This window comes from Letharia columbiana (assembly GCF_014066305.1).
Source record: "Letharia columbiana isolate WasteWater2 chromosome Unknown Sc0000027_s0, whole genome shotgun sequence".
NCBI lineage: Eukaryota > Fungi > Ascomycota > Lecanoromycetes > Lecanorales > Parmeliaceae > Letharia > Letharia columbiana.
In genome coordinates, this window is record NW_023501069.1 from 169,534 (window position 1) to 190,686 (window position 21,153).

Sequence of the window (21,153 nt, forward strand, 5' to 3'; positions counted from 1 at the left end):
CTATCGAGTAAATTTAATAAGCGAACTTTTAATAGATAATATTTAAATTCGTTATCTTTAAATATTTATAGAATTAAATTTAATAATTCTTTTTTTATTTAAAAGCCTATAGTTCGTTCTATAATTTTAAAAAAAAATCTAAAATTAAATAATATATACCTATTTTTTAATAAGAGCTATTCGGCTGTCCGCGATCTTTGATAAGCGAACTTTAATAAGCGATATTTGAATTTCTTACGCTTTAATAATTTTTAGACTAAATTTTAGAATTCTTAAAAATTCAGAGAGTATAAATAGCGCTTTAAAATTTGAAAAAAAAAATTAAAATTTTAATATAAAAATGAAAAAGTTATTCTATATATTAATAATATATATCTATTTTTTTAATAAGAAAGACGCGAGAGGGCGAGATTTTAATAATTACGAACGTTAATTTATTTATTCGCGATATCTAATTAAAAAGCGTAGATCTAATAAATTAATAATTAACTATATATATAAATTCAAGATTTTCTAGTTTAGCTCTATCTTATTCTTTTATATATACTAATAATAACGTTATAAGAGAAGAGTTTACTACGACGATTATAGTTAATTAAATCTCTATAGAAGAAATATTAAACGATATATACTTAAATGAATTAAAATCGTTTAATGTCTATAGCTATTTTATTATTCGAAAATTTTTACTACGATAGAAGATATTATAGAACTTATATTACTAATTAATACGTTATCTTTATTTCTTTTTAATATTTTAATACTTCTTATTATAGAATTAATTCTTTATACTTAATATATCTTTCTAATTAGACCTTAGCGCGCCTCTCTTCATATATATATACTTATATATTATATAGATTAAATTAATTTTATAATAATAAAAGTAGATTAAAAACGTATAGTAAGCGATTAGAGTTTAATTTAACTTAGAACTAGAGCTAAAATTCGATTTAACTTAGAAATATTTAACTTTATAAATTTAATTTATAGGCCTTTACTTATTAAATATAACGCTTTAATAATTATTATTTTCGTTAATAATATTATTAGAATTTCTATTAATATTAGAATTAATATTTTAATCGCTTAATTACGTAGTAAGCGTATTTTAATAAAAGTTATTTATTAGATTAAAAACGTCGCTAGTTAATTATAATAGAACGTTTTTACTTTATAAATTAATAGAATTAATTTATAAGTTATTTACTATAGCTAAATTAAATAACTTTATATAAATAAAGTTATTAAAACTATAAGATAATAAAAACTTTTTAAATAAAACTATATAATAGCTATATAATTATAAAATCTAGATATATAATTAATAGAATAAATAGATTAATAACTAAATAAACTAATAATTAAAAAAAAAAAAAAAACTTATAAGTATTTAAGACTTTATTAAATATATTAAATACTTATTTTAGCTATATAGCTTATAATCTAATAAATAACGTAAGCGAGTCTATTAATTTACTTCGAGTACTTTTACTCTTATAATTTTAATAATTATAAACGCTAATTTATTTACTCGCGATAACTTAGTTAATTTAATTAAAAAGCGTAAATCTAATAAATTTATAATTAGCTATATATATAAATTTAAGATTTTTAAGCTTAACTCTATCTTATTTTATTATATATATTAATAAGAAAATAAGCTTTTTAATTATTAACTTTATAACTATAAATTAAATTAAAATAATTTTAGCGATATTAGAATCGTAAGAATTTTTAATAGAAATCTTATATACGAAATACTTATTTTTAAGTTACTATTTAGCTCGTCTAGCTTAAAATCCGAAGCTTTTAACTATAAGTTCGCGACTCTATAAAATTACTCGTTTTTATATAGATTTTTAATATTTAATAGCGTTGAAATTATAGTAATTAGAGCTTATAGCTCGATAGAGATAAAAAAAGTTCGATAGAAGTAAGTAGATACTAAGTATATATATCTTATTTAAGATAAAAGAGATATACTTAATATATACTAGTATCTTATCGAAGATAAAGAAAATTTAATTTAATTTAGCGACGTTAACTTATACGAGATAACTTATCTATAAATTTAAAAATTTCTCTTTTATCTATTATAAAATTTTACTCTTATTTATATTTAATATACGCTATAATATCTAATATATTTATCTAATAAGTTCTTCTCTTCGCGCTATAGTCTTATTACGATTTAGAAAAGTATTATTTTAAATATATATCTATTTTAATAATATTAATTATATAAAATACGGAGATTGGGCATATATATAATATATACCTATATTCCCCTCTAAAGTGCCAACATTATTTTAGACCCGACCCGAGTTCATTCGGAGTGAAACGGATACGTTTAGCATATGCTATGAGTTCATCCGAGGTGAAGCGAGCATATGCCGAAGCTTCACCCCTGCCGAACTTTTTTCACTCCTACCGAGCTGTAACCCGCAGCAGTAAGACGCATAATTTACAGCCAGAAACCTATACAATCCTGGTGATCTGACCCATAGGCGTAAAATTGACAATTTGAATCAATCATGTTGCGCGACAGGTCTCAACGCCAAGAAATCTGAAGGATTCTAAACGGGCCCGCGAAGCATGTCTTGCCCTACCCGCATAGAGCCCCAAACCTTGCCTCATGTAAAATATTCGTTGAGACTCCGAATATATGAGAGCTGAGGGCAACGTGCGAATTAGTGGAATCAAATACGCTAGGTCCGCAGGATGGTTGGAAAGAGGTCTGGAAAGGCACTCCTTCGGGAGGAAGGCAAGTGTCACCCTCACAATCTTGTACACCTAGACTTTGCATGAGAGCTGACGTTACGCTTCCTGGTAGGCCTTGAGAGGACTGACAACAATATGGATCTGACTACATGGCCCCAAATCAACCCAATCAATCAGAAGAACTACTACACGTACGTTTTGACTCTAATGGCAGAAGTATAAGGTCTGAGACGCTGTTCACAATGTCTTTAAGGACTATATATCTCGACTATCAGGAATTCTGGGAAGAGTGGTGTTCTGGCTTCATTACAGCACTGATTGTCCCACTTCCAGTGACTACCTCAAACGAGATGATCAGATTCTTCCTCTACGCCTTCTACAGGAAGAGCGCCGAAATAGAATGACCGCCAAAGCCAGAGACAGAGACCGAGAGCTTGCTCAAGCTAATCCGAATGATGCACTACCTAGCGGCGCGGATCTGGACATGGACGACGATGCCGGCATGGAGGATGCTGGAGAGCCGCTGACAGGCCAAGATGCTCTGGGATCGAAAGTAATCGTGATTCACCCCGGGAGCCAGAATCTGCGCATCGGCTTGGCAAGCGACGCTTTGCCCAAAACGGTGCCCATGGTCATCGCAAGGAGATGGGAGATGAGCGAGTCCGAGGAAGATGGTGGTGAGCCAAGTCCAAAACGCAGGAGGACGGACGACGGCTCTCAAATGGAGCCAGAAAAAACGTTTGGCGAAGAGGCAAGTGCGCGAATCCGCTACGAGAATTCTTCCACTGACTCGAGCGTAGTTTGCAGGCCAATATAACAAGATGTGCGCTGATCTAAAGATCCACATGCGCAGTAACAAGCGTAGGGTCTTACCCAATTCGAAGGAATTGATTGTCAATTATAACAAACGGACACCTCCGGAGACCATATCAGAGCACAACGATCCTTTTAGAGTAGACTGGACTGAGATTCCTGCCGACCCGAAAGAAGCCCCAGGATTTTTTACTGGGAAAGAGGCACTTAGGATCCCAGATAAGTCAATTCCACGTTACAAGCTCTTTTGGCCACTGCGGTATGGCTGGTACAACGAGTCGGAGTATCGTGAGAAGAAAGATCTGTACAACGACATTGCGACAGTTATTGAAGAGGCGATCAAGACGCAGTTGAATCTCCGGCGCAAAAGAGACTGGGTGCAGTATGGATGTGTCTTCGTTGTTCCTGACCTGTATGAAAGACACTACGTTTCTCAGACACTAGAGATGCTGATGAGAGACCTGGGCTTCGGTAAGGTCTGCTTCATTCAGGAAAGTCTGGCTGCAACTTGTGGTGCAGGCTATACGACTGCCTGCGTTGTGGATGTAGGAGCTCAGAAGACTTCCATATGCTGTGTCGAAGAGGGGATGTGCATTGAGAATTCTCGAATCAATTTGAAATGTGGTGGTGCAGATGTCACGGAGACCTTCATCAGAATGATGCTGTATGATCACTTCCCGTATGCGGACATCAACTTGAAGCGCCGGTATGATTTTCTGCTTGCAGAAGAACTCAAATATAAGTTTTGTACCATGAATGAAGGAGAAATAAGCCCCCAGCTTTTCGACTTCCACCTGAGAGCATCTGGGCAAGACACTAGGAAGTACACCTTCAAGACATACGATGAGGTATTACTGGCGCCTCAGGGCTACTATCAACCAACGATCTTTGACAATTCTCAGAAGCTCAAGGGTCGACGGAAGCTCATTGACCGATCTTACGACCTCTATGAGGGTGGGCCTAATGATCCCGTGTCTTCTGCGCAGTCTGCTGTATTGTCACTTATAAGTCCAATCGTGTCAGTCAACGGCCAAACGAATGGCGAGACGAGCAATGGGCAGGTAGCCCTAGGTCCAATAAAACCTTCATCAAACCTGTTTCAGAAGATCAACGAGACCGAGCGCACCCCAGCCTCAACAGTAGGATCTCCTGCGCCGGATGACGACGATACCCCAGTACCAATTGGTGAGACCAACACTGGAACGGAGATCCTTGCAACCTCAGTTCGAGACGATGTGCTTCCGGTGATTGCTCTCGATACCGCTATACTGACATCCATCGGCCACGGAGCACGACTCGATGAGCGCAAGACTAGGGATTTCCTCAGTAGTGTCATGGTCGTTGGCGGAGGAGCTCAGATCCCAGGCTTCTACATGTTCTTGGAGGAGAGGTTGAAAGAACTGAGGCCAGGATTTGCGAAGGACATCGTGATCGGAACACCACCTAGGGAGCTGGATCCACAAGGTGTGATTTGGAAAGGCGGAAGCGTGTTTGGGAAGCTAAGGGGGACAAATGACAGCTGGATAGGTAAGACGGAGTACGACCGTTTGGGTGCCAGGCTGCTGGTTTACAAGTGTATGTGGGCCTGGTAGATGGGCCTGGTAGATCACGAGTACAACGTGATAGGAATAATGTAGAGGTTAGACCCCTCGCCAGACCTCAAGAGTGTTGCATCTTCTCCAACAATACGCCAAGTAGCTTTTACGATTACTACGGCTGTAACAGAGGCCTCATATCAGTGTCACATATGGTGATTATTAGCAAAATTTCTCTCACCTCCAATCAAACTCTCATAGAAAGCCCAGGGAGACCGAGGGACTGAGGTGTGCCAAGACCGGAAAGGGTTAAATGATTATCCGAACTCTTCTGGGGAACTTCAGGAATAGTGTTGCTGAGTGTTTGCTCGCCAACAGATCCCAATTCTTTGAAGACTTTGTCTGTGGCAGATCAGGCATGACCGCAAATTGGTAGGCCTGCAAATTGGTTATTCCAGAGCCGTACAAGTACCAGAAAGCTGAGCAGTTAAAGCGCAAGAAAGTTACGTCTCCACCCAGGACATTGGCAACACTTCTGTCGACCGCGAAATCGAGGACCTAGAGAGGAATCATTGATCCAGTGGAATCAGTTACTGCTGTTGATATAGCGTCTTTCAGCCGAGATAAAGAAGAAAAGAGCTCAAGCTTAAGCTAGCATTGATTTCTTTGACAATTCGAATTTGAGCCCTGAGTTCGCCCGTGATTGTCTCTAAGAAGTCGAAATCGAAATGTCAACTCCCCAGGCACGACCTTCTGAGCGCGGCTACCATCAGGATTACATCGCGCGCATCCGTTACGAGAATGCTCTTCCTCCGCCTCCAGGAGCTCCAAAGCTCTTGAACATTCCTGCGGAAGGTTTGAAATACTACACTTCTGCCGCCTTTTCGTCCCGCTTGGCAAGACAGCAGCCTTTGAACATCGAGTCAGATGCTGAGCTTGGTATGCCAATCGATCTCGTGGGGATGCCGGGTATATTCGATGGCGATGAGAGCTGTAAGTCGGATCTCATAAAGCTACTTGTTCGTTGACCAGGGTTGACCTGTTGTACGCAGCTATACAAGCTCCTCTGGCGACGCCTCCTGTTCATCCAAGAGATAAAAACTTATTGCGTCCTTTGGCCGAGCTCGGCAAGCCCGCGTTTAACCCAGCTGGATACAGCTTCTTGCGTAGGACTGAGTATATCTCATCTGATGCAAAGGCACGAGCTGAAGCCAACGCGAACGCGGTCAAAAATACTGGCAAGCAGCCTCCTGCCTCGAAGATTCGAAAGCCCATAGACGCGTCAAAGGAAGATCCCGTGAACATTCTGCGTTCTACCGTTAAAGGTTTCGACCTCGCCAATCCTGAAGACGCATATACTGGTCCTGACACAATCATCAATATTCGTGGTGCTTTGCCAACGCCTGCAGAAATAGATGCGTGGAAGCGTCCAAAGCATCCTTCAAAGCCGGATGTCAAGCTACTCGATGCGTACCCATTAAAGCCCGATCCCGACGCTGTCACAGACTCAGGGTCTTACATGATAACCAAATTTGCTGGAAATCCTACTCCAGTCACTGAAGCTCGCGACATCCGTATGGACGTCGGGATATTGTACCCGCGGGAGCTGGCTCCAGAAACTTACAATTACGAATTTTTCATACCTGACAATGAAGTTGCAACTAAAAATGTTATGAGGAAGCTTGATGTTAACGACGATGCCTGCGATGATCCGGGATTGTACACCGACAAAGCTCCTGATGGTTCCGGCGTGTTCACATTTGATTTCCTGCGCACTTACGAGCCTGGACGTGGATCTACTCGGGGATATCAGCAATACCGAGAAGTTGCACTGGCCCTCCATGACCCAGAGCTCGATCGACAGACAGCAGGCACGGAATTTACAGCGCGCGGCAACGGCATCCACCGACTTGATAAAGGAGCATACTATTATCCTATCCTCAGTAAGATGCAGCTAAAGCCTCGTCGCAACAAAAACTTAGTTCAACTCGGATTGGCAAGTCAGGCAACGGACGACGAAGTCCAGAAGTTTGACGGAATACGTTTGACCGTGAGAGAGCCAGACGAGGGTGAGAGGGCTAAGCGTGCAACACATCGCGAACATGTGGAACCAGATGATGAGAGTGACCTAGATGGAGATCCTTGACTGACTGCAACGGGGTGTAATGATCGAAACTTCTCCACCTTTTGTCATATCATTCCCGCAAGCACCCTTGAAGATTGCATTGTCCACGGAGTCAGTCAATACCCAAATAGCAAATTGAATTGTGTTCGTGAGAAAATTACAACATAGAGCTTACCTAGAATTGGAGACGATGCAAATGTCACATGCACAATTTTCTGGCAGTATGCGGTTTGGCCGGCTTTCCTCGAAGTTTCTGGTTAGGAGTACTCGAGCCTTGTAGACCGCAGACTCGCTAAATCCTAAGCTGCCACATTTCACCCATCCTCAGCAACATCCACTCCTTTGTTTTTCAAGGTAAGTCGTCGCTCGTGAAGACTGTTGCGATTCGATGAAGTCGCCTAACATGGCACATCATAGGGCATGTTCTTCTGAGCGCCTCGGCTGCCCAAAACCTAGCTCAAACACGTCTAGACCTCTAGTGTCACCAGCGTGCTCTACCTTCGCAGACTACTTCTATGCGCGATCACTCACCAAGGTCTTGCAACCTAACATTTTCGTATGAGGCTAGCAATGGCCGATGATGAACTCTCTCCTCATGACGGAAGTCCCAACAGCGGACAACAGCTGGACCCGAATCTATTCAATCACCCCAATACCCCAAATCAGAACCCGATCCCAGAAGGCCAAGATCAGATACTCTTGCCAACGAGATCGCTCAATGATCTGCTCCATCCGCCACGTGACTTGGCCTTGATGCGGGAGCGCCTATTCGAAGTTAAAGACAAGATCGAGCTTCAAGTTGATGAGTTCGAGCGCTATTGGCCATACGTCGATAATGTGTGGGTCAGGCAACACAAGGCCGGTACGGACAAAACGGGCAGAGTCTTTACCGATTACTACGCATGCCGATTGCAGAGGCCGACCTACACCCCAAAAGCCGTGGACACGCCCAGACGAGAGGGTCAGCCAACTCGCAAAAAGCAAATCAGAGAAGGCGGGACATGTCAAATGCGGCTCAAGACCATACGATACGAGGGAGGCTACTCTGGTTACACCATCCTTAAAGTTGGCGATGAGACTCAGCACACGCACGATCTCGATCACATTGACAAGATCAAAAGGACGAGCGTCTTGATGGAGGTCGCCAGATCTGAGGTCATGAAAGGTTACATGCCAGCATCTGTGTTCACGGTCATGAATGAGGACACGGAAAAGCTTACAGCAGCTGGAGGGCGATATTTAAACCGCAATGATGTTCGCAATGCATCACAGCATTGGCGGCAAATACATAGAGAAGAACTCCGTGTGCATGAAGGCTATAAATATGACCATGGCAATGGCATCGTTCGACACGATGGCGTGAGCTCCACTGCCAAAGTCAATGGGGATTCACAGATGGTCGACCCTGCCCTCAGCGATATCACACCTTTGCCGCCCGGCACGCTTCGATTCCCAAGTGCATCCCGTGCGTTTCTCGAGCCATACCTACCACCAAAGGAGCCGACTATCAACGCAAGTGGCCTTCCTCACGTTACTTTGACCTACGCTACATCTATGGATTCTTCTTTGGCTCTTGCTCCCGGGATGCAGACATTGATCTCCGGTCCAGAGTCCAAGGCCATGACGCATTACCTCCGTTCGAAGCACGACGCCATTGTGATCGGGGTCGGCACAGCCACTGTTGACGACCCGGCTCTGAATTGCAGATTGGAGGGCGTCGGTGGATTTGGTGGGCTTGGATGGGAAGGTCAACCTCGACCAGTCATCATTGACCCTGGAGCGAGATGGATGATAACGCCGCAGTCAAAGGTGCTGCAGGCTGTCCAAAGCGGCAAAGGAAGAGGACCTTGGGTTATCATGGCGCCTGGGTTTGCGATGGACCCAATGCGGCTCGAATTGCTCAAGTACTATGGGGGCAAGTATCTGGGACTTACTGAATTCGATAAGAAATGGAGATTACGATGGGAGGCCATACTCAAGGCATTGGCAGCTGAGGGTATTAAGAGCGTGATGATCGAAGGGGGAAGCATGGTTATCAATGACCTACTCCAGTTGGAGAACTCGCATTTCATCAGTTCGGTTGTCACCACGATCGCACCGACGTACCTTGGACGGGGAGGTGTGGGGGTCAGTCCTGCGCCAAGGCACGATCCAACAGGTAGACCTCAGCCGGCCGTCAGATTCGAAGACGTCAGATGGCAACCGTTGGGCGTTGATGTGGTGATGTGCGGTCGACCACGCTGTTGAATGCTTGCATGACCTATAAGGAATTCTCGTGATTGGCAGTTGGGAAGCAGGATCTCAGCCATCAAGCGGGCGCTAAGTATGGCACCGCTGAACTGTGATCAATAGCCTCAGACACCAATTGGCTAGTCCATGGATTTGTCCCAAAACACGGCATAGACATGCGGCCTCAGTACCCTCGTCAAAAAGGAGCAGCATCAGGGCATGTCGGTGGAAAAGCAATAGCTTCTTTGAACCATGCTCGACGAAGACCATGCTGCGCTCGGAAACTTACGGGGCTCTTTGCTGTTGCAGCCCTTCTGTTTGTCTGCACCATGTATTATCAGATTCATAGGTCTTGCTAAATCTTCAAAAGATGGAAACATTGGCGGTCTCAACCTCCGGCCTGGGACCAATTATCATGGGGCTGAGATATCAACTCATTCTTCATGAAATTACTAGATCTACCATCCCTTTGCATTTGGGTTAACAGTAGGATTTTCCCCCATCTGTGTTGGCTGCGTCGAGTAGAAGAGAGTTGCTATTGCCCCTGAAAGCTGAACCGGCTCCACTGTTGAACACCACAGGCAGTAAATTCCCTGTCACTGATCTATGCGGAATGGTCTCTTCGAGTTAAAGCATCGCCATCCGTCTTTTCAATATACACATCCAAGGTTGGTATACTCAGTTTCCGTTGCAGCTCGTTCGTCAACGAAACAACATAAGTTAGGATATGCATGGTGAGATTGCTGTGACCCTCACTCTTTTAGACAGTTGTGCTTAGATTTTATATCATGCAGTAATAAACAGTAAACGATGCAATTTGGTTCAATCGTTGCGTGAGCAATTGTTTGGATTTATTTTGATTTGTTGATGGATCTTTTTTTCCGGAGGATTCCACAGGGTAGATGACATTAACAGTAACGCTCGCTCGGCTGGTCTTGCATGGGAGTCTAGGCGTGGGTGACAAGGTGTAGAAGAATCGCTTGCATATTGGAACTGAAAAGACACATAGCAAGGCAATCACGACAGTCAGATATCTGATGTCACTTTGGTGGTGAAAATTGGAAATTCTCGCATATTTTATATTTACCTCGAGTTACAGTAGTTACATATACATCAATTAGCCATGCCAAGCCGAGAGATAGGTAACGTACCCCTCGACTTTCGACTCAAGCATGCCGCACGCCATATGCTAACTGGTAGAACGGTAGAAGACCACACACGGCATCGGCATCTGTGAGTGAGCAAAAAGCTACGAATAGCCCGACTGCCATATGAATCCAGTGCTCTGTAAGGTATCACGACACCGCCACTTCACCAACTTTTGCCAACCGCCTCCAAGCATCATCAACCACCACCACTTCTGTCGGTATGGTTGCCAACGACAAGCCCGCAGGTACCCTCCGATATGAGGAAAAGCCTGTCTATACAACCTCCAACGGCTGCCCTGTTAACGGTTCGTACATTTCCAAGTGGTTCTTCACTCGTCCCTACCAACGTCTGATTTGCTGGACCTTTATCGAGGATAGAAGGCCTTTTTGCTTCCCTGGATCTGGCCTTCATCAACGGTTTCTGGCCCTTAAGAAGCAATGCTGAAACCTCCAATCTGCGCAGATCCTGAGAGTTCCCAGAGAGTTGGGCAAAATGGCCCTCTTTTGCTGCAAGACTTCCATTTGATTGACCTGCTGGCCCATTTCGACCGCGAACGTATACCAGAGCGTGTCGTTCATGCAAAGGGCGCAGGTGCTTATGGTGAGTTCGAAGTAACCCATGATATCAGTGATCTAGTAAGCATGTGCGAAGGACAAGGCAAACTTCAATGCTGAAATATTTGCTAGACTTCACTGGACATGCTCAATGACGTCGGAAAAAGACCAAATGCGTCGCTCGCTTTTCGACCGTTGGTGGAGAAAAGGGTTCGCCTGACTCGGCACGAGATCCTCGGGGCTTCTCTGTCAAGTTCTATACCGAGGAGGGTAACTGGGACTGGGTTTTCAACAATACCCCCATTTTCTTCCTACGTGATCCCTCGAAATTTCCCATTTTCATCCATACCCAAAAGCGAAATCCACAGACGAATCTGAAAGATGCAACAATGTGAGTGGAATATACTTCTGAGATCGTCCACGTATTCATACTCTTCAGGTTCTGGGACTACCTCTCCACTCACCAAGAGTCCGCCCACCAGGTCATGCATCTCTTCTCCGACCGTGGCACTCCATACTCATACCGCCACATGAACGGTTATTCAGGTCACACCTACAAACTAACCAAGCCTGACGGCACATTCAACTACGTCCAAATTCACTGCAAGACCGACCTTGGCAGCAAGACCTTTACCAATGCTGAAGCGGGCAACATGGCTGCGGAAAATCCTGATTGGCACACACAAGACCTCTTTAACTCCATCCAAGACAGCGATTACCCAAGCTGGACCTGCTATCTCCAGGTCCTCAGCCCTGAACAAGCGGAGAATTTCCGGTGGAACATCTTCGATTTGACCAAGGTTTGGCCGCAAAAAGATGTTCCACTAAGGCCCTTTGGTCGATTCACCCTCAACAGAAATCCAGAGAATTACTTCGCGGAGATCGAGCAGGTGGCATTTTCCCCTAGCCATATGGTTCCTGGCGTCGAACCTTCTGCAGACCCCGTCCTACAATCGCGCCTTTTCTCATATCCAGACACCCACCGCCATCGCCTCGGCGTGAACTATCAGCAAATCCCCGTCAACCAACCTCTCCGTGCATTCAATCCCTATCAGCGTGACGGCATAATGGCAGTCAACGGCAACTACGGCGCTAACCCCAATTACCCATCCACCTACCGAAACATGACATACAAACCGGTGAAGCCTAGCCAAGAGCACGAGAAGTGGGCGGGTGCGGCAGTAGCCCAACAGCTCCCGGTCACTGAAGAGGACTTTGTGCAGCCAGCAATGCTTTGGGAGGTGCTTGGGAAACAAGAAGGCCAGCAAGACAACTTCATTGGCAATGTTGCCGGGCATCTAAGCGCGGCGAAGCCAGCCGTCCGGCAAAGGACTTATGAAATGTTCACCAAAATAAACAAGGTCCTCGGCAAAAGGATCGAGGAAGCTACTGACCCATTATCACGGCATCCACAGAGCCAGGCTGCTGGCAATGCCCAAGCGAGACTGTAGATGTGAGGATGGCATCCCATTTGCTTGGGTATGGGTGTTGCCCAGAAGATTGGCAAGTTATTTTCGAACCATGAGACTGTCTTTCTCTATTCCCTTTTGGTTTGTGTCTGTCAATGAACTTGGTGCTTGGATTCTGACCACGCACGAGCATCGGAAGAGTGAATGTACCGAATGCTTGGTAAGTTATGTGGCATCAAAGCCGACCAGCGCTCGATATGTTGCTCGTTCCTCTGGCTTATGTCAAAGGACTTGTGGATTTAACCTCGCGATTCCGGATGTGGAATGAAGTTGGTACGGGCTGAGAGTAAAAGGATACGAGTCATTTCCCTACCTTTCCAGAGCGTTACGGTGCCAACCTTGACCACCTCTGTTTACTGCATTCCTACATCAGCGTGAAACAATTTGGCGAAAGTGCAACGTTCAGAAAGCGTTTCATTGACACTTTCGATCGCGGTAGACGTGTCGCAACGCCGATATGAATCGCATAAATCCATCATTAGGCTCCATTTTATCTCACCAATTTCCAGCGTCCATTGAATGGGCTTGGGCATGTAGATACATCATCTTCTGTTCTGCCTACCACACATTCGTCCCTCCATCCGTGAGCGCTTTTCCATCTTGCCGTCCGAGCCTCGACGATGACCTTTATATCTCGATGTTAACGCAAATGTACCATCTTTGTCAGTCACGCAAATTTGAGTCAATGCCCAGTTCGTTGGTTGTATTTGGCCTTGCCGAAAGTGAAGGGGACGTAGCGGTATTTGATCATATGCTGGATTTGCCTCCGCACTACAGGCAATCGAGCTTTAGCCTTGCCCAAACACATGGAGAATGGCGGCAGCACTTACTCGTCAAGCTAAATAGAATAATGAAGTAAACCACAAGGACGGGCCAAAAGACCGGCACATTGAACACGCCCCACCAAGTGCAGAAGAATGCAATCGCAATCGCCCTTGTGCTGCTGTGCCAAAATTTGAATTCTGGCAGCCGCCTTATGAAGGGGCGGAATTCTTCGTCTTGTTTTGTGGGTAGGGTGGGTTGAGAGGCGTCTCCGTCTTCGAGGCCTTCGTCTTGTGTCAGGGACGGGTCGAATTTGGGTTGGAGAAAGGCGAGGAAGAGGTTTAGGAGGTAGATGCCCAGCGAGTAGCAGACTGAGGGAAAGGACTTAGCATGGGAGCCAAAAAATAGGCGTGTCAGTGTGGCTCCAAAGAAACTTACCAATGTACCAGCCTTGGGCCATGAGGATACGGACGAAGAAAAGAGCAAGAAGAACACCAGTTCCAATCCATCTATAAGCGGTGTAGGGCGTACATTTATCGAGATAGGATTGGTAGATCTGGTGGAGCGCGCACAATCAGCATCTTTAGATCATGAAGCGACATGTAACCTGGCATACTCTTCCTAGTTTTGAAGTTTGCGCGCTGACTGCAGCGAAAGGAGTCTCGTTAGGCTCTGAATCCATGTTTGGCTCCTTTGTGGCGCCAGCGCCGGGTTGAGGTTCGGGGTTCGTTCAATGTGTTTGGTATGTTCCTATCCACCTTTGAATGTGCCGTGACGAACAATTGTTGTGGTTGCGATAGAAAAGAGCGAGCAACGTTTCGCCTTGGCGAAAGTAGAGGACAGCCAGATCGATAGATCGGAATTGATGATCGCCTAGGCCTAATTGGGGTAAATCAATTTATTTCATATCTCTCGAGGCTCTCTAGAGTACGAGTACTTCATGGCTTCAAGATATTTGGTAAGGCCCCTGTGTGCCTTCAAATACATTACCTCTTCCTTGCCCCGAGTCGTTCGGCCTTATTCTCAACCTGTGACCAAGAAGTATGAGAACATACTGGTCGAACTACCCAAGCCGGGCGTGGGTCTGAGTATGCCTATGCTTATGCCCATGCCTTTTACTCGTTTTAACTGATCAAGCTTCTTGCTGACGTATCAGTGGTCTATCAGTCACCCTTAATCGTCCAAGAGCCCTCAATGCCCTGTCGACGGCGTTATTCGTCGAATTGAACGATGCACTACAGAACTTCGACAATGACGACAGCACCAATGCCATTGTACTTACAGGCAGCGAGAAAGCTTTTGCTGGTATAACAATTCCAACGATTATAAAATGCCGGAGATGCACTTGCTGACTCGCCTAATCAACATAGCTGGTGCCGACATCAAAGAAATGAAGGATCTCTCGTTCAGCAAAGCCTACAACACAAATTTCATTGCCTCCTGGTCCTCTACGATTCCCAATATCCGCAAACCAATCATTGCTGCGGTCAATGGTCACGCTCTCGGGGGCGGTTGTGAGCTTGCGTTGATGGCCGACATACTTTACTGCTCCTCCTCAGCGACGTTCGGCCAGCCGGAGATCAAGCTGGGGATCATCCCTGGCGCTGGCGGTAGTCAGAGGCTTACAGCATTGATTGGGAAGAGTCGCGCTATGGAATTGATCCTCACGGGAAAGAACTTTAGTGGTATAGAAGCAGGGCAGTGGGGTGTCGCGGCCCGGGTGTTTGACAGCGCGGAGGACTGCGTGCAAGGAGCGCTGGAGACAGCAGGCAAAATAGCGGGAATGTCTAAAATATCGGTACGGGCGGCGAAGGAGGTGGTCAACAAAAGTCAAGACACGAGCTTGAGAGAGGGTCTCGACTACGAGAGAAAGGTGTTTCATGGCTTGTTTGGAAGCCAGGATCAAAAGATAGGTGAGGTATTGTCATTGGAAAGCTTTTTTCATGCATTTCATATACTGATCTCGCCACGTAGGGATGTCCGCTTTCATAGAAAAGAAGAAACCGGGTTGGTCAAACGAATGACAATGTAAAGATAACTCGAACGGCTTTCAAATTGCTGCTTAAGTGACACGGCGTAAAACCAAAGCTCACAAAATGGTCCCGCAAATGTATATCGAATCCTTGAGGTTTCCTGAATTGTCATGCCGTCGTCCTAGGCTATGTTGGAGGCCGCAGTGAAGTTGAACAAAAACAGCGAACTAAATGTCCTTCACCATCGTCCTGGATTGGTTTCTCTTCTATCAGAAGAGACCAGGGTTAATGTCTCATTTATCATGCAATCTTCATGGGCCCAAGCCAGTCACTTGTCACCACAAAGCAACGTAAATTGCTGGTTCTGAGGTTGCTCGACTGGGGGCACAGCGAGTCCGAAATACATCAAATACTCAAAAGTCTTCCCTTGTGCAGAGATGAGACTTTGAGACCAATTCCCTCCAGAATCTCGAACGTTGGGGAAGTGTAACCTCAAGCCAACGAAGCCACACAGGGTGCCCCCTGGCGAGTCTTGTTCGAGGTAAGTTTCATGGGTCAACAGCAGCACTCTTGTTCTGTAAGGGACAATGAGATCACGAATGTGAGATTGTAGTCATAAATTGAAGACTCTTGAACATTTCGAAATGTAGCCTCGAATAGACTGAGCTTCCTCAGGAGTCTTGGAATTGCGAGCTTTTTGAAGCCTCTGATGAAACTCATGTGCACACTTGACAGGAGACTTTGGCACGCGTACGGCGGACGAAGGCTGACACTTACTGTTAGCCTTCGTTCGCCGTAACGCGTAAGGTAGGCCTCGTGGAAATAGCGTCAATGACGTCTTAAATCCGGCACGCGACTAAGTTAAAATCAAACCCAACTTGCACAACCTTGGTCATTGAGATCTTGCCTATTTTCCTCCACCTTTTCACTCAAGTAAATAAACAGGAACGATGAGCGCCCCAAACGACTTCAGATCTTTCGCTGGTATCAACATTAAGCAAGATTTCGGTTATGGTATATCGACCAAGTCGTCCAAGCCGCCACAACCCCCTAATGGCGAGCTCAAGCAATCGCAGGCTTCCAGAGCATTAACTCTCGCTGGGTATTTCGTCTCGGGGTGCATGGCGTGAGTCTCCTGCTAGAATCCTCTTTGCTCAACTAATCTTGATTCTTCCCGCATTACGGTTCGCTGATCATCCTGTAGAATTAACGCATCACAATTCCTTGGCGCTCCCTTGTATCTCGTCAATGAAGATTGGTATAATGCGTGGATAGCATTTACAAAACAGTCGTGGGGCCTTTTGACAATGACGATGACCCAGTGGTGGGCGCCTACAGTGGTGAGGGTGAGTGGGGACAGTACCATGCGGGGACAATTATTACAGAGTGTAGATGGGTCTCTGTTGTGCGATTTTCCGCAACGAATGATTCTCATTGCAAATCATCAGATATATACCGACTGGTTATATCTGTGGTGGATTGGCTATGCAGCCGGCATGCACGGTCGAATCTACGTTGTCCTCAAAGAGTCCCTAAAACGCATACCTGTTATTGGCTGGGGAATGCAGTTCGCCCAATTCATCTTCCTCAAGCGAAAGTGGGAGCAGGATAAGCCTCGCATGGCTGCTCATCTGCAGAAGTTCAACAATCCCAAAGATCCAATGTGGCTAATGATGTTCCCGGAAGGCACCAACCTGGCTGATAGCACCAGAGAAGCTAGCAAGAAATGGGCAGTGAAGAATGGTATAGACGACATGCGGCACATGCTATTGCCGCGGAGTACTGGACTACAATTCATACTACAAGAGCTCAGGAAGACTGTGGACTACGTCTACGATTGCACGATCGCCTATGAGGGGGTACCTCGAGGAGAATTCGCTCAAGACATCTTCACTGTGGGAGCCTCGTATTTCGGCGGCCGCCCCCCAAATTCGGTCAATATGTACTGGCGTCGCTTCCGAGTTTCGTCCATACCCCTCGACGACCCCAAGACATTCGAGCTATGGCTCAGAAGTCGCTGGATTGAGAAGGACAAGTTCATCGAAGACTACCTTCGCACCGGACGATTCCCAGCCGACCAAGGTACCAGTAAGAACTCAAAAGGGGAGACCATTCGTGGTGCTGGTCACATCGAAGCGGAGATCAAGCCAAAGTATTGGTACGAGTTTCTGCAGGTTTTCGCACCGATTGGCTTATTTGCTCTTGTCTTGTACATGTTCTATGGTGCTCTTCCTACAGAGATCTTGAACAAGATAAAGTCCATCGATCAAAAGACTGTGATTAAGCAGATAGATGCCTATCAAAAGGGTCAGATCAAAATCCCTGATCAGAGGCAATTGAAAGCCGCAGCAGCAAAAGCATTGCAAGATCAGGACAACGGCAAGGGCAGTAAGCTCAGGAATGCAGCCTTGGCTCACGGCGTGGTAACTTTGAATGGAGTTCCTCAGAAAGACTTTCCCACTCAAGGCATTGGTAAAACAGCTGGTACAAAGGCGGCAAAGGCGAAGAAGCCTGGTGTTAAGACTAAAGCGTCACCGAAAACGGCATCCGCTCCTAAACCTGTCACACTAAATGGAGTCCCGTTGGAGGATTTTCCTGCCAAAGGTCTTGACCAAGCGGCCAGCGTAGAATTGATTACGACGGAAAACTCCAAGTCAAATACTGACACCACTACAACAGCTTTGGCCGTTCCTCAGAAGACTCAAGCGAAAGGTCCTGCTCTTCAAAATTTCTCGGCCAACGACGCTCCAAACAAGAAGCTGCAGCCACGGAATAAGATCCCCGTCAAAAGACTGAAGGCTAATCCTGTATCTAAAGCAACGCCTGGTACGGCAAAGGCGAGGCAGCCGACAAAGGCAACGCCAAAAAGGACAGACATCAAGCCCAATGAGGACCTTGCGCCTCAAAGGATTGAGCAAAAGCCTCCAACGACGAGTTCTTCGGCAGGCTCTGCATCCAAATCCTCGGACGTGAAGCAGCAAGCATCGTCTGCACCTCAAAAATCCGAATTAGGATCTGCGGCAGGTCCAGAATCTGCCGCATCGGAAGGAAAGAACGTGGAAAGTGCTGCAATTCGCCGTGCTCACAAGAAGTTGGAACTCAGACAAGGAAAGCAGGAACCCAAACGAAAGATACGTCGATTGCAAGCAGCAGCTGCGACATGTTGAAAGATGAGGACGAACATCACGATCGAGGCTAAAGCAACTTCGAGGCTATTCAGCGAAACCAGCGCCCAACTTCCGAGAGACTCTACCGTAGGAATCGCCAAGCATCGAATGAATCGGATCAATGGCGGATCTGTGGCAGTCTCACAACTAGACGGTGTAGCATAAATGTTTTGCAAGATGTATACCATTTTGGCAAGGCATCGTGCCTTGTCCCTGGTCCAACCCGAAAACCTCGACGGCAGAGTCTGGAGGACGTCGGACATGATGGTTCTCGGACAGATTGCGGCTTCATGCACATCCACCATCACCCTTTCGTTTCATACCAGGTGCTGGACATATTGTTCCAACGTTGTTTTATCTAAACACTTAGCCCGAAAGTACGACTTTCAATGAGGTACACACTAGCACTATCAGCGTATAAGGTGTCCCACGAATTTCCCTTTAGCCAGTGTCAGGCCTACAGTCCTAGGATTAGGTATGCGTAGCCGTTAGAGACGATGTATGCTCCACGGTCCACGTTCGTGTTTTGAAACTCGGCTGCCTAAATTGCAATGTACGATGTATGGGCCTATTATCTCGTTTTCGGAAGGTCAATTACACTGTCAGGTTGGTGAGGTCAAAGTGCAGTCTCGATGAGGTCAACGTCTGTTAAGCTTGGAAAGACAATAATAGCTAGGTAGAGTAATCTACTATTACAGACACTGTTCATGTTGCCAACTCGCCAACCCCAATTGCTCCTCCAAGCTCATCTTCTGGAGCCGGCTTATTAATTCGCAGCATGGAGTCTGACTTGCACACCAGACCCGCTCCTGTTCTCGATAGCGTGATGCAAACGAATTGGCCCGGGTTCCTCCATGTTCTCGATGCGATCAAACCTCTGCAAGAATCTCACCACAACATAACTCGTCTCAGTCAATGAGAATTGTTCTATGACCGCCCGTTAGACGTCAGCCATTGAGCGAGGTCAACATAAACTGCAAAGAAATTGTTGCATGAAAGGGATAGAGATTTACGAGTCTCTAGGAGACACGCAATTCAACTATTTCGGTGCTTGGGGTTAGGAGAAATGAACTCACGGCCGAGACAACTCCGCGGGCCTGCACCAAATGGAATGAATTCCCACCCCACCTTCCTACGCTCCCACCTTTCAGGCTTGAATTCTTCCACATCTTCACCCCAGATGTCAGCACGATGCTGCATAGCATATGTGGCAATGAGGATTTGTCTGCCTTTGGGAATGAAGATAGGTTGAGAGCCATCAGGGCCCCCTCCTCGCGGCAAAGTTGTATCGCGCACAGCGACTCGCTCATTGAGAGGAATCACTGCAGCGACGCGGAAGCACTCATTGATCATGTGGAGCATGTACTGACACGCTTTGAGTTGAGCAAAGTTGATCTCGCCGGTAATTGAAGAACCAAAAGTATCGAGGACGATCGAGCGAAGTTTTCTAAAGACGCGCTCGTGGCGGGCAAGGAAGTAGAAGACCCAGCCGAGCAATGCGCCAGCAGTGTCACGACCCGCAAAGAGCAGAGAGAGGCTTTCATTGCGGAGTTCAAGGGGGTTTTGTGTCTCTTTGGCCAGTTCATTGAGAAGGATAAATCTCTTTTTACCGTCCTCCACTTCGGAATCTCTTCCTTTTTCTCCGCCTTGCAGGCGTGTTTGCACAAACCAGTCGACCAACTTGTGGATTTCGCGACAACGGTGATCGAAGTCCTTGCTAAACATGAGCCAATACCATTTGTAGAAGGCCCCTCTTTCCTCGATCCAGCGCTTCCCTTGATCAAAATTTGCACCAAGTTCTAGAAGATTGGGTTCGTCCATTCCAGAGACAGTGGGGAGTGTCGCATGGGCATCGTGGTTTTGGGCGTGTACGGAGTATCCATAAAGAAACTCTGTGACGGTGTCGAGTGCGAAGTTGTAGAAGAGAGGCTGAAGGTCAATACTATCCGTCCAACCGTCGACTCCGGGCACGACTTTGTCCAGAAGTTCTTGCGTATGCCTCCCCGCGAGATCCAAATCGGATGTCTGCTCCTTGGAGAACTGTGGCCGCACCAGAGCTCGAGAGTGTTTCCCTACGCACATTTCGTCGTCAGCACTACTATATGCAAAACAGAAACTTGAATTATGAGGCAGATTTTTCAGTGGAAAGCGGCTGGTGCTGAAATAACATGACCTGCAATTGGAGAATCACTAGGCAATAGACGTACAAGCCTCGCCCTGCGATGTGAAGATGCCTGTACCGAGCAGCGGTTTCCAGCTTTGAGTCCTGTGAAGGCCAATATCGAAATCATGGGATTGCGAGGAGAAGCAGGCCTTGGCATTTTCTGGGTCGCGGGTCACATTTAAGTCATAATCCAAAACACGGACCTGGGCTGTGTGGACATGCTTTCCCTTTGCGTCCAGTGACTCGACGATGTATTTGGGGCCACGCTCAGCGCGAGTTGCTCGAATACTCTCTCGAAATCTCGTGATGCCGAGTATGTCTTTCTTCGGAAGCATGGGACAAGGCCCACAACCCCGACGTACACTTTCCGCATGTTGTCGTCTTTTCTCACGTATGGAGGAGAGAAGTTTGTAAAGAATGAGAGCAACGACACCCAGAAGGGAAGTCAAAAGCGAGAAGACAGGCATATTGGAATTCACAGTGGTAGCA

The 21,153-nt window shown here is 46.0% G+C and overlaps 10 protein-coding genes across 10 annotated transcripts; 8 read left to right on the plus strand and 2 right to left on the minus strand.

The window, feature by feature from the left end:
• Positions 1-2,724: 2,724 nt before the first annotated feature.
• Positions 2,725-3,541, plus strand: HO173_007929 (uncharacterized protein; the record flags this gene model as incomplete). Its single annotated transcript, XM_037309829.1, has 3 exons — positions 2,725-2,767; positions 2,837-2,915; positions 3,058-3,541. The coding sequence occupies 3 exons, from the start codon at positions 2,725-2,727 to the stop codon at positions 3,539-3,541; spliced, it is 606 nt and encodes a 201-aa protein (XP_037163126.1).
• A 28-nt stretch (positions 3,542-3,569) lies between these two features.
• Positions 3,570-5,129, plus strand: HO173_007930 (uncharacterized protein; the record flags this gene model as incomplete). The annotated part of the gene is made up of 1 exon (XM_037309830.1): positions 3,570-5,129. The coding sequence occupies one exon, from the start codon at positions 3,570-3,572 to the stop codon at positions 5,127-5,129; it is 1,560 nt and encodes a 519-aa protein (XP_037163127.1).
• Positions 5,130-5,800: 671 nt separating this feature from the next.
• HO173_007931 (uncharacterized protein) lies at positions 5,801-7,218 on the plus strand (the record flags this gene model as incomplete). Its single annotated transcript, XM_037309831.1, has 2 exons — positions 5,801-6,065; positions 6,125-7,218. 2 exons carry the CDS (start codon positions 5,801-5,803, stop codon positions 7,216-7,218), a joined length of 1,359 nt encoding a protein of 452 aa, XP_037163128.1.
• A 549-nt stretch (positions 7,219-7,767) lies between these two features.
• On the plus strand, positions 7,768-9,444 carry HO173_007932 (uncharacterized protein; the record flags this gene model as incomplete). The annotated part of the gene is made up of 1 exon (XM_037309832.1): positions 7,768-9,444. The coding sequence occupies one exon, from the start codon at positions 7,768-7,770 to the stop codon at positions 9,442-9,444; it is 1,677 nt and encodes a 558-aa protein (XP_037163129.1).
• Positions 9,445-10,794: 1,350 nt separating this feature from the next.
• HO173_007933 (uncharacterized protein) lies at positions 10,795-11,507 on the plus strand (the record flags this gene model as incomplete). The annotated part of the gene is made up of 3 exons (XM_037309833.1): positions 10,795-10,879; positions 11,038-11,210; positions 11,262-11,507. The coding sequence occupies 3 exons, from the start codon at positions 10,795-10,797 to the stop codon at positions 11,505-11,507; spliced, it is 504 nt and encodes a 167-aa protein (XP_037163130.1).
• A 107-nt stretch (positions 11,508-11,614) lies between these two features.
• On the plus strand, positions 11,615-12,580 carry HO173_007934 (uncharacterized protein; the record flags this gene model as incomplete). The annotated part of the gene is made up of 1 exon (XM_037309834.1): positions 11,615-12,580. One exon carries the CDS (start codon positions 11,615-11,617, stop codon positions 12,578-12,580), a length of 966 nt encoding a protein of 321 aa, XP_037163131.1.
• Positions 12,581-13,280: 700 nt separating this feature from the next.
• HO173_007935 (uncharacterized protein) lies at positions 13,281-14,042 on the minus strand (the record flags this gene model as incomplete). Its single annotated transcript, XM_037309835.1, has 4 exons — positions 13,281-13,369; positions 13,429-13,731; positions 13,799-13,916; positions 13,977-14,042. The coding sequence occupies 4 exons, from the start codon at positions 14,040-14,042 to the stop codon at positions 13,281-13,283; spliced, it is 576 nt and encodes a 191-aa protein (XP_037163132.1).
• Positions 14,043-14,300: 258 nt separating this feature from the next.
• Positions 14,301-15,384, plus strand: HO173_007936 (uncharacterized protein; the record flags this gene model as incomplete). Its single annotated transcript, XM_037309836.1, has 4 exons — positions 14,301-14,448; positions 14,528-14,665; positions 14,731-15,273; positions 15,335-15,384. The coding sequence occupies 4 exons, from the start codon at positions 14,301-14,303 to the stop codon at positions 15,382-15,384; spliced, it is 879 nt and encodes a 292-aa protein (XP_037163133.1).
• Positions 15,385-16,283: 899 nt separating this feature from the next.
• On the plus strand, positions 16,284-18,500 carry HO173_007937 (uncharacterized protein; the record flags this gene model as incomplete). The annotated part of the gene is made up of 2 exons (XM_037309837.1): positions 16,284-16,459; positions 16,538-18,500. 2 exons carry the CDS (start codon positions 16,284-16,286, stop codon positions 18,498-18,500), a joined length of 2,139 nt encoding a protein of 712 aa, XP_037163134.1.
• Positions 18,501-19,266: 766 nt separating this feature from the next.
• HO173_007938 (uncharacterized protein) lies at positions 19,267-21,131 on the minus strand (the record flags this gene model as incomplete). The annotated part of the gene is made up of 3 exons (XM_037309838.1): positions 19,267-19,427; positions 19,577-20,572; positions 20,708-21,131. 3 exons carry the CDS (start codon positions 21,129-21,131, stop codon positions 19,267-19,269), a joined length of 1,581 nt encoding a protein of 526 aa, XP_037163135.1.
• Between the last annotated feature and the right edge of the window lie 22 nt (positions 21,132-21,153).